The sequence below is a fragment of the Sinocyclocheilus rhinocerous genome, unplaced genomic scaffold (genome assembly GCF_001515625.1).
Source record: "Sinocyclocheilus rhinocerous isolate Xijiao unplaced genomic scaffold, SAMN03320098_v1.1 scaffold1609, whole genome shotgun sequence".
In the NCBI taxonomy this organism is placed as follows: Eukaryota; Metazoa; Chordata; class Actinopteri; order Cypriniformes; family Cyprinidae; genus Sinocyclocheilus; species Sinocyclocheilus rhinocerous.
Window position 1 is genome coordinate 307,819 of NW_015633539.1, and position 12,677 is coordinate 320,495.

Here is a 12,677-nt window from a genome sequence, read left to right on the forward strand (position 1 = left end):
AGCACACCTCGTTTTTCAGACCGATGAGTTTTGTAAAAATCGACGCGTTTCAGAAAGGCGGGGCATAGAGGAGAAACAATAATGTACAGTATGTGGAAAATAATGTGTTTTTTTAACCTTAAACCGCATAAACACATTTCATTACACCAAATACACAAAATAATGTTCTTTTTAGCAACATCATATGACCCCTTTAAGTTTACTGAAATAAATAATGTTCATTAAATGCAACATAACCCAGTTACGTGGAAGCTGTTGACATAAAAAAGTTAAGCAAATCCAACGTATAATTTTTTTTGAGAGAAAGAATTAGATGACAATTTTTTGTGTTCATATCTCAGACTTTTGAGAGATTGAGATGTTCTCTGAAACTGAGAGTACAGTTGTAATTATTCGTTGCTACAAGCAAAGCTAAAATGTCTGAGCTGCCAGTTATGATCAGCATACATTACTTAGAATAATCTGAACAGTCTGATCTGTACATGAAAACTCAATTATTTTCGATGGCTTTGACATAATTCTGCATGTCATGTCTGGTCTGATATGCTCTCAGTGAATAAAAGGCTTGAGTAAGACGTCTCCTTTGGCTGAATCCAGCTGTTCTGACCGGTAACCATTTCCATGTAAGTAATACTGCCTGCGTGCCTAGCTTATGTATTGTTAACATTATCTGTCTTTCTTTTTTTAAAATGACACATTATCTCATATTAACATTTCAAAAGGTTGGGAATTTTAGTGTACACAACATTTAAATAAATTATAGTGAATTCATCAAGCAGAAGAGTAGAAATGTTCACATTTCTCAAACTATAACGCCACATTTGCTGAGTAAGGTTTATGTAGCTCCTAGCTTTAAAAAGTTACCTCACCACAAAGATTATCCCTGGCCTCAGTGTAAAATATTCCTTGTATAATAATACCTTTCAGTGGCAGATAAAATGATCGTGTCAACAAAGGGATAGAATAACAAAAGTTTCATCCAGAATCCAGGGGGAACCTTGGAAGTAAACTGGCCACTGTCAAGTATTTATATATAGGCTTGCTGCAACCATCCAGTTTTGGCAGTTTGAGGTTGGTGCTGTAAAATATGGCATTAATGATCCATTTGATCTTTGTTTGATTTCTGCTAGGGTATGTTTTAAATATACTCAGGTAGCCGATGGTCACAGTACATTCACTACATTTAACAACCATGCAGAATTAACCAGCACCATGTGTCTAGGGGTGTAATGGTGAAATCGTGCCGGAAATGTTTGGTACGCGTCTTCCGGTTCAGTACGCATGTGTACCGAACAAATACAGCGGTTTAACCACTGCATGAGCGTCACTTCATTGGAAACTTACAGTTTTATATATTGTTACTTTTGATAAGAAAACGATAAATGGCGTTTTGATGCTCTTTGATGTGGCGCGACAGATCGCTGTATCGCAGCTTGTAAACAAAATGCCACTAGAATTTCATTTACCTCAGCGAAGTCATCAGTGTCCACAGCTCGTTAGTTCGCTAGAGAAATGAAGTGCAGAGAAGAGCATTTCATAAAATATTAATATTAATTTAAGTAATATTCATTTAAAAATTGCATTATGTGCAATTTACATTTTTAAATACAGTTTTTTTTTTTCATTTGAGTGTTTATTATCAATATTTAAAAAGAAATAGTAATTAAATTTATGTTTGGGCTCTGTTGTTAATTGTAACCTTATGTAAAAGGGCTCCCTATAGTTTAAAGCATAAACTTAAGTACATTTTAATCCCTAAGAAAATTTAAATTATAACCAAATTTATTTAAGGAAAGAGCAATTTGTTTAGTAAACCACTGTTAAATAAAAAAGCAATTTTATGTTCAGTTTTTTCTCCCTGCTACCGAAACCATACTGAACTATAGGGGTGTGCGATAATGACAAAAAATTATATCTCGATATTTTCTGGAATTTTGTCGATAACAAAAATTACATGATATTTCTGTGCCAGAGACGACACAGTATCTGCATCTGAAGTGGCATTTAGATGTATTTACACTAGAGATCGACCGATATATCGATTTACCGATATTTTTCCCGATATTTAAGCATTTTACCATAATCTGATATCGGTTTTGTAATATCGGATTCACCGATAAACACCGCCATCTTGTGGGTGTTTTGAGAATTGCGCGCAGGATCACCATTGCAGCGCATCTGAGGGGAGACGAGACAACAACAACGGCATGGTGCAGGTACTTGATTTGCTGTAGTTAGTAAACTTTATTTAACATAACAGCCATTTATGCACAAATTAGATTCATTACATAAATGCCTGATATGTAGTATATGCAACTTGGCTCTAAGAAATAGAGACCAACTCACGGAGTCATGTAAAACAATCCGTCAAGTCCTGTCCCAATAAAGACATAACTTTGCATGAGTTAAATAATACAGCCATGAATGAGCGCATGTTGGAAATAAAACTACAAATGCATAATTAATGTTTTGATGTAAAAAAAAAAAAAACTTAAATATACACTTTAAATACACTTTAAATATAAACCTAAAATCACCAGTAGGCGATGGCAAATCCTTGCATGAGTAAGTAATTGAGTCATTCATTCAACCGATTCATTCAAACGGCTGATTGATTCGGTAACGAATGACTGTCGTGCGTTGCTCAGAGAAGCAAAACAGTTATGCTGTTCTGCTCACAAAATCCTGAATCCACTCTCCCTATCTACTGTATCACTTTGGGAATACAAACTAGCATTCCTGTTGTAAAAGACTTCAGTGTTCGACAAATGTAGGTATTTCAGTGGCTGATGCAGTGGTCTCTTAATAAGTGGTTTGGCATGCTGAGTGAGACGGTGCCCAATCTTCCTATGTCGGCCATTTTAGGCGTCAGCCATTTTGAATTTTGTAGTAAAATGCTGTATTTTAAAAGCGCAGTGGCATATGCTTATGAAACTATATTCTAAATATATAGAAAAATTTACAAATATACTTGTAGCTTTTGTAAATTTTGTCCAGTGGCCATGAATCTCTCTTCCTATCCCCTGGGTCGTACAGAATTCAATGGTACATATGCTTTTTAACAGTTGTCCATTTTGTTTGTCGGCCATTTTTATTGTTTTGTCAAAAACCTATTTTTCAAACTTGTCTTAGAGTGTTTGCCTGATCTTCACAAAACTGAATTCAGACCATCTTGAGACCATGCTGGCAAAAACTTATTAAAAGCTTTTTGATACCTCAAACTGTTTTTGAATAACTCATCGTCAAAATGATGGCACGATGCCAAAATGGATCTGAGGTTGTGTTTCTGCAGCGCTTTGGCATATCAACACCAAACTTTGTGGGTGTCATTGTCACCCCACACTGACCACACCACATCAATTTCGGAGCAGCGCCACCTATTGGTCAAAAAATATGCATTTACATCACATTACAAGAAAATTTGAAAATCATTAGCTGCTCTGATGCTCCCTGCCTTGCTTGCTTAGCTCCTCATTTTGCCTCTGTTGTGATTGGCCCCTTCGTTGCTGCTGCAGCTATATTTTTAATGTGTGTGTGTGTTTTGTGGGGTTTTTTTTACAATGAGCTGATTTTTGATCTGTTTTAAGCATATTGTTGTGCATGTAGGCTAAACATTTGAATGAAACTACTAGTTTGCCCAACAAACAGCAGATGGAAATGCCTACACCCTTCAGCTTTAAACTTCACAATTACAGATTTCCGAGAATAAATTTACTTAATGTCACAAAACATACAATGGCTATGGTCTTTACTCAATGACTTTGTTCCTGAAGAATGCCTAGAAATTACAGTGCAATGGTACCATATTACATACAGGCCTTCACTACCAGGCATATTCCCAGCTGAGAACAACTACAAAGACCTGCATTAGCACAACAGCAGGGTTTGAGTGGGGCTATGAATTGTGGGAGTACATTATTGAATATGCATGTGCATATGCACACACTCATATCTAGGTATGGGATCTGCCAGTATGAACCCACTATGCTTGATTATCAGATCTACAGGGGGTATGGGAAAGAATGAAAAGAGGGCTGCTGATGGCAGGATGTTGGCATAGTGCCTACCGCTGTGGGTGTTGGGTGATATTACCCCATTCGACAGATCTCTGATCAGTTACATGTTTTCTCCTACAGTATTATGGTTAGAGTTTGAATACGACATACTGAGCATGAATCAGTCTAGTGAGAACCGCTGTAGAGCATATGGGCTTTCAATATGGCAATGTTCTGGTCAGAAAAGGGAAATCTATCCCAGCCAGAACAGCCGTGTTGATATTTCTTTGACGGAAGAAACTAAAGCCTACTTTTGTGTGCCTGCACACTCCCCAAAATCCGACTCTAACAAGATGCACCTCTAGGAGAGAAAGGGCAAATTGTTTGTGTGGTTCTGGATGACATTTCAGAAATAAAGAACATTCTGTTTACTTCTGTTTTACTGATTTGACTGAAATAAGTGAGCACTAACCTTTACCAGCATGATATTTATCAGACTGTGTACTCATCACTCATAGCTAAAAGATCATTTGCCCACACAATCTGGTGTCTGCAACAGCATATGGAAAAGATATTTGATGTTTAAAAACAAAAACAACTGAAAAAATAACATCAGTGACACATTATTAGTGATGCACTGAAATAAATATTCTTGGTAAATACTGTACAATGGCCAAAAAAATTAAACTGCACATTTTAAATTAACTTTTGTTTTGATTGGTTTCTGTTATTAGAAGACTAACAGAAACCTGTGCTGAAATTTTGGTACATTGTTGCATATTAAATGGTAAAACTTGTTTTATAAAAGAGATGGAAAGAAAGAAGAAAGTAAAGATAAAATGGTAGCAGAGCATAACATGCTGGAGGACAAAGAGATGTGAAGGGCGTGGTGCTGAGGATCACAATGAATGTCTCGACAGCTCCTTTGTCAAGAAAGATACTCATACAGAGACACAGGATGACATATGTGTCTTGGTCAGATTTCAAAAAGCACTGAAATTCATCTCGTGGCATTCCACCACATAATAAGACGTGTGCAGGATTACATGCCACTAACACCTGAAGAGCTTATGATGATATATCTAGTATATTTAAAGGTGTGTAATTTCTACCACACTAACGGCACTAAACAGAACCGATAAATAATTGTTGTTTTATAAGAAATGAATGGTGTCCACAACAAAGAAAGGGAAAAATATTTAATCTTTAAAACACAAATACCAAGTTCTTATAAATGTACTCTTGGTATTCATTTGGTTTCATAAAAACAAAAAAAGTTTACATTTAAAAATGACTCAAAAAGTGTCATGTGGTGTAACCACAAGTAAAAACTAATAATGTATTTTCCGTACACCTTGAATACATTTGAGTGTACACATCTCACTCATTATTTTCTAAAAAGGTTTTTAATATATTCATAATGCTAATTATTGACTCATTGAATAAATGTCATCCATTTTTGTGGAGTCGCACCTCTTGACATATTTCTATGATATAATTTTCTTATAATTTTAGTTTTTAGACTTATAATGTATGCTTATGCATGTTGGTTGCATCACATGAATATTGGCAGACAAAGTTTTCTTTTCTTTGAAAATTTCAATTATTAATGATGTTTTGTTTTTGTTTTTTTTCATTATAATATATCACCCTGACAATTTCGACATTTATGTCCAAGAAAAATGTAAAATGAATTTTAATGCTCAAACAATGCTCATCATAGAAAATGTGAATTCGGGTCTTTGTATACATGAATAGCATTTTTATGTATTTTTGAATAAATTAATAGATCCGGAAAAAAATTAAATGTCCGGTCATGTCATTGACCCTAAGACAGCAAAAATTAATAATGCATGGCCTCTGTAGGCTTCTGTATGTTTGAAAATAGTCACAAGTGGTTCGTCTTAAAGGAACAGTCCACCCAAAACTAAAAGCCAAAGAGTTCCCATTGACTTCCACAAAAATACAATGTAAGTCAAAGGGAACTGAAACAGTTTGATTACTGACACTCTTCAAAATATCTTCTATGTTCCACAGAAAAAAACTAATCATACAGGTTTGGAGCAACTTGATGGTGAGTAAACGATGACAGAAGTTTCATTTTTGGTTGAACCATCCCTTTAAAGCAACCAGCCACCAACGCACTAAGAACAAAAACTGACAACACATTGGGAACCGCTTAGCCAAATCCTTAGCCCTGGCAAGATCCCACTCAACAGTTTCTTCCAAAAATACTAAAATCAAATTAAAACTAATAACATTACTCAAAAGTAAACAGTCTTGATCCAGGTTATTTGGCAGGACTTGGCCACAGAGAATTACCTTGCAACCACCTGAAACACAAACACAGCAACTGCAGGAATGTCTACAAAAATCAATAAAGATTTTGGAGAAAGTAAAACATATGAAGGGCCTGAAGCCCCTAGCTCCCTCTGAATGGGCCAGTAGCCAAGCCTGAGTGAAGGGCATGTGAGCATGAGGGAGATGTGGGAGGAGGCGTCTAAGACCATGGGGGATGGGGGCAGACAGCAAGACTGGAGGTGCTACTATTGTGGTGTATGATTTCGGTAACATGACCAACCTACTAACTCACACGCATGCACACGCATGCACACACATCCAGAAAAAAACATCCACATCTGCCTCCTCAAAAATGAGTTAGCCACCAGGTGTTTGCAGCTGTCTGTGGATTTTATGGTAAACAGAAAAAGACAGAGAGATGGAAAGTGATAAAGACGGACAGGTTTGAGGGGGATGAGAGGCAGTGATTTAGAGGGAGATTTTGGAGAAAACATTATCCGAGGACTTCCGAAATCCCCCTTGCATTGTGAGGACTTCTGCCAGATCCCGAATCGGTTCCTGGCCAGTGACGTGTCCCACAGATGGGGCTCTCCAAAAGTGACGGGCTGCGTTCAGCCAATTAAATTGTGCATTTTGGAAGGGTGCACTAAGCTGGTTATAAGTGTGGAGAATAATAATGAGATAAAGCCGAAGAATTGAATTTATTTAATACACGAGTTTCACAATTTGAGTTGAATTACTGAAATAAATGAACTTTTCCACGACATTCTAATTTATTGAGATGCACCTGTATTCTAGGTATGTACTTAAATTTCAGCCACTGAAAATATTCAGTCAAAAATGTGATTTAGGGTATAATAATATAGACAACTTATTTACAATTTATTTAACTCCAAATAAAATCATATTTATAGCATTATTTCCTTTCAGACAAGAATTTAAATTTCAGTGCATGACTACCCAGTCAACACGTGAGATCATGCGATGATCACAGTGACATCACACGATCCTCATACTGTGATCCTCATGGTGTGAGTACTATATGAAATCAGTGAGTTCACACGATCCTCATACTGTGATCCTCACGGTGTGAGTAATAGGTGAAATCAGTGAGTTCACACGATCCTCATACATATTTCAATACAATGGCTTTGTGTGAGGAATGGACAGATTAGTTTCAAACTTTGCAATAAAATGTGAGAAATAATGACATATCATAAATATCATTATATGAATAATGACATATGACATATCATAAATGTCAAACTTGTTTGAATATGCATAAGCATATGAGACTGAAGCATATTTTCAGTGAATATGAGCTGTTATATGGGGTCCATTTTGGACCAATTTTATGGGCTTTTTTCCATTTCTGGAGCATAACATCATCCATCCTCACTCCCCCTGTATAGAAAGGAACAGCCAAGACATTCAGCTAAATATCTCCTTTTGTGTTTCACAGAAGAAAATAAGTCATACAGATTTGAAATGACAAGAGGGAGTGTAAATGATGACAGAATTTTCATTCACGATAAACTATCCTTTTAAGAGTATTTGCTCTTTTTATTATTGAATAGCCTGTAAGAAAAAAACGGGCACAATTTTAGCATGGCAAACCTAATTTTGGATTCCTTTTACAGCTTTCTAAAAATTAAAAAAAAAAGTCTGCGAAAAAGTGAGGGAGAGGGGCAAAAAGAGCTGGCATCCATCCACTGTAAATTCTTCACCCCCTTCGTTGCACTTGGATGATTGTTATTCATTCTCACGCTTCATTAATGTGGTCAGTCTCCACATCTGACTTTGATAAACATGCCATCACTATATTCCACGGCTTTACAAATGTATTCTTTAGTTGGATCACAACTACGATGGCAGGTTGTGCCACACAGAGCTTGCCTGAAAATCTACACAGATCATTAAATGAAGTAACATAAAACACGCTGGCAGCTCAGACGGCCCTTGTCAGTTCATGGCAGCAGCAAGTTTTTGACACACTTCCCAGACCATAGTAATATTAAAATATAAGCCAACAAAAAATGTGGAGCAGCCAAGCCAGACTGAGCTAGGCTGGATTCCTTCACAAAATGGCTAGACAGAGTTTTCTTCATTCTTGAAACAGTCAGTGCTTTTAAGGTATCCCCTTGTTCAAATACAGCTCAGATGACGATTCGATGACAAACACCGAGTCTTTTCCTATCAACAAAAACTGTCAAGTCACAAAGGCTTTGATAAGCGCAATCTCTATCAGATAGTGATCTAATCCTGTAAACTCACCTGTGGATCTTAGACACACACACCTCCAGCTACCATCCCCCATTCTGCTTCCTACCCATAGATATGAGGGTATTTAACTGAGGAATACCATGCCATTGTTTTGGCTGAACTCAAAGCGTGTGACTTCAAGGAGCGGCCCGCCATGCACTCGTCTAGCCTGTGTCTCAGCTCATCACTATAGGGAAATCTTTGCATAAGGATCAAAACCTTGACTTCAGGGATGTGATCAAAAAGAGATCAAATACTGAATTATGCTTGAAAACAAAGGGCTGTTTTTCTTTGATTGAGCACCGAGGCGTCTCGTTGGGATGAATCTTTTGTTAACAGGTGTAAAATATTTCATTATGAGTGAAATGGTCACCATAGTTAATTCCTGACCTTTCAGCAATTCAAGTGTGGTTTACCACACCATATCAGCGACTGGTGTTAGTTTGGATGCATCCAAGTACTTTTTATATACCCCCTACTACTTGCATTATATTAAATGTATACACTACCATTCAAAAATTTGGGGTTGGTAAGATTTTTTAAATGTTTTTGAAAGAAGTCTCTTATGCTTACCAAGGCTGCATTTATTTGATCAAAAATACAGTAAAAACTGTAATATTGTGAAATATTATTACACTTTAAAATGTGAAAATAACTGTTTTCTATTTGAATATATTTTAAAATGTAATTTATTCCTGTGATTTCAAAGCTGAATTTTCAGCATCATTAATCCAGTCACATGATCCTTCAGAAATCAAAATATGCTGATTTAAAAAATGCACACATTAATGTCTTTTTTAATAGCCTTAATGTATAAATGTGATACTCGCAAGATCATCTGCAGCTATACATTACAAAGCAGCAGTGCATGCTTCAAACTGAATTTGAATGCTGAATATGAGATAAGAAGAGACTAAAATAGACAAGTGCACAATTCAAGAGTTGCTCCACACAATCATACACAATGCATATTTGTTGTATGCGTACATGTTTACGATCAATAACAAGTGTTTCGTTTTGTTCAGGTAATTGCCTTCTTGCTTCCCCCTGCTGGTAAGGCTCAGTGTGATTGGATTAGATAGGAGATTAACTTAAACTCAAAATCATCTTTCCCATCAGTCAGATTCAATAGGCATCAGTGATGTTTTAATTGCATTGTACCCATTACACATAATTGTGCATAAACAACACTCAATACCACATAGCTGCAAATAATGAGTTTTTAAACCCAATTGTGTAAGGCTCTCGACCTTCATCTAATCCACATGTTGCTGCTCACTGAAGCTGAACACCAAAACAACAATGCAGATTATCCATAGATAGAGGTCTTCACTGATTTGCACCTTCTGCCAAGCCAAAACAATATATATATATATATATATATAATATCACTATATATTAATATCACTATGGTCTATTTTTATTAACATTATTATTATGATTTGATACTGTTTTAATATTGCATCGTACATGGCTAATTAAAATAAATATGTTATTAGTGTCACAATTACAAAAAAAGTGAACATTTAAAAAAGTATAATGAAAATAAAAATAAAATGAATAAAATCTCGATAGAACATTTTCAGTACATATTCCATCATCCACATCAATCACTATAATTTGTAAGGATGACACTTTCAATGTCAAGTTCTTGGATGAAAAATCACCCCCTACATTGAGAGAGCAAGGTGACCCCTCTTAATCATAGGGGCTGTTATCTAACGGGGTTCAGTCAATAATCCCAGGACAGACAGCTTTGGTTCATCTACTGGGGAACTGGAGGGACCTTATTAACACAAGGGTGAACAGAAGGTAGGATAGGGGCTTATTAAAACCTTTTCGAGAAACCATTACAGGACAGTCCTGATCCACACCGAGCAAAATATATTATGAGAGAAAGAAAAAAAAGGGATGAGGGTGGAAAAACAATGTAGAAAGGTAGACAAAAAAGTAGACAACAGAAGATAGATAGAGATGGACAAGGAGAGGATTATGCAGTGGGGGTCCATCATCTGTTCCCTAATGAGAAGGGCTAGTTCAGTAGCTGTCTAGGTCATGTACTAAAGATTAAAGCTCACTTTAAAGAGAACGCAACACAGAATGAGACCTGCAGGGCAATTTGCACAGATCTAAGCATTATCAAGGTGGTTTTGAGCATTTAGGTCTACAAACATAATGAAAGATGATTTAAAAAACTGAATATTGTGTACATTGTGAACAGCTTTCTTATCACTGTGAAAATCTCATCACATTTTTGAGCACCCTTTAAGGGTTCCTCAGATTGTAGTATCTGAACACAGACACACAAAACTTGTATATGTGACCAGTTTCATGATCAGAACCACTTCAGACATAAAAAAAATATAACCAAAGGCAACAGCAAATTGGCTAATTATGAACACCAAACCGTTCAGTTTTAAATATTTGCTTTGTTAAAACATATTTGCTTTACTTCACTAGATAAAATAGGTTAACTGGTAAATTAAATGTTATAATAAAAGACATTTTCTAGTACATTATGTCTGTTTCAATGCACTTAGTCCACCTGCTGTTTTCTATCAAGGCATAGTGTGACCCTGAACCACAAAACCAGTCATAAGGGTAAATTTTTCGAAATGTATTGAGATTTATACATCATCTGAAAGCTGAATAAATAAGCTTTCCATTGATGTATTTGTTAGGTTTGTTAGGACAGCACAATATTTGGTCGAGATACAACTATTTGAATATCTGGAATCTGAGGGCGCAAAAAATATCAAAATGTTGAGAAAATCGCCTTTAAAGTTGTCCAAATGAAGTTCTTAGCAATGCATATTACTAATCAAAAATTAAGTTTTAATATATTTACAGTAGAAAATTTACAAAATATCTTCATGGAACATGATCTTTACTTAATATCCTAATGATTTTTGGCATAAAAGAAAAATCAATCATTTTGACCCATTCAATGTATTTTTGGCTATTGCTAAAAATATACCCCAGCGACTTAAGACTGGTTTTGTGCTCCAGGGTCACAGTTTTTACATTTTGCACACAGTTTACGTACCGTTTTCTGCAAATTGAACATATGATATTAACAAGAATTCCAAAATGGACATCTGCATATTTAAAAGTTATAGTGTATTACTTTACAGATATGGATTTGCAGTACATGCGTCTACGTTTGAACAAGCTCAACATATTTATGGACTCACGTGCAGTGTGTTTTGATAACAAACTTCACACTTTTCAGAAGCGAATAACAAAGCCAAAAGGTGAACACGCTTCACAAATGGGGTCTAAGTAACTTTAAACAGTCGATATCCCTCTATTACACAAAGAAAGGTTTAAAGACCTCAGTTTAAACACAATATTATCGGACAGTACAGGCTACTGTAACTGCAGCATCCCTAAACATCCGCGTGCATCCCATTCAAACGCGCGCGGTCGAAACGCTCCAGAAAGTTTCTCACAAAATTAAACCACAACAGAAAACAGAACCGCATAGAAAGATGAAGCGAAATGATCTTACCTTGCCAAGCAAGAGCGCACATATGAAGAACAAACAGTAAAAGTGAAGTGTTTGGCAGAGCCATGCTTCTGAAGTTATCCATCTGAATGAAGCGCACTAGAGGAGCACGGCAGTTTTGGCCAGGAGGAGCGCTACAGAGGGAGGGAGGGAGATAGAGTCGAGTTGCACAAATGCTGCCTGTCTGTTCGCTATTGTAGCCTACTGTCCTGCCGCGAGTGGGAGGAAATTTGGGACATTCGGTTAATGCTCTCCACCCTACAAAATAAGGTTAAAGGGGTCATATGATGCGATTTCAAGTTTTCCTCTCTTTGGAGTGTTACAAGCTCTTGGTGCATAAAGAAGATCTGTAAAGTTGCAAAGACTAAAGTCTCAAATCCAAAGAGATATTCTTTATAAAAGTTAAGAGTCAGCCACACCTACCTAAAACGGCTCGTTCTAACACGCCCCCACATGTCTACGTCACTATCTGGGAAGATTTGCATAACACCGCCCAAATGTTCACACAAAGAAAGAAGGAGTAACTTTTATTCTCGCTGTAATATTGAAAAGTGAAAAGTGAAAAAGTGAAAAGTGACGTGACATGTGGCCAAGTATGGTGACCCATACTC

General features: G+C 36.4%; 1 protein-coding gene across 1 annotated transcript in view; it reads right to left on the bottom strand.

Moving 5' to 3' along the window:
- Positions 1-12,206, bottom strand: part of mcama (melanoma cell adhesion molecule a) — a 70,762-nt gene extending 58,556 nt beyond the window's left edge. Inside the window, exon 1 of the mRNA XM_016557898.1 lies at positions 12,070-12,206. Coding sequence (XP_016413384.1) covers positions 12,070-12,151 — 82 coding nt within the window. The 5' untranslated portion in view covers positions 12,152-12,206. The remainder of the gene's footprint in view (positions 1-12,069) is intronic.
- Between the last annotated feature and the right edge of the window lie 471 nt (positions 12,207-12,677).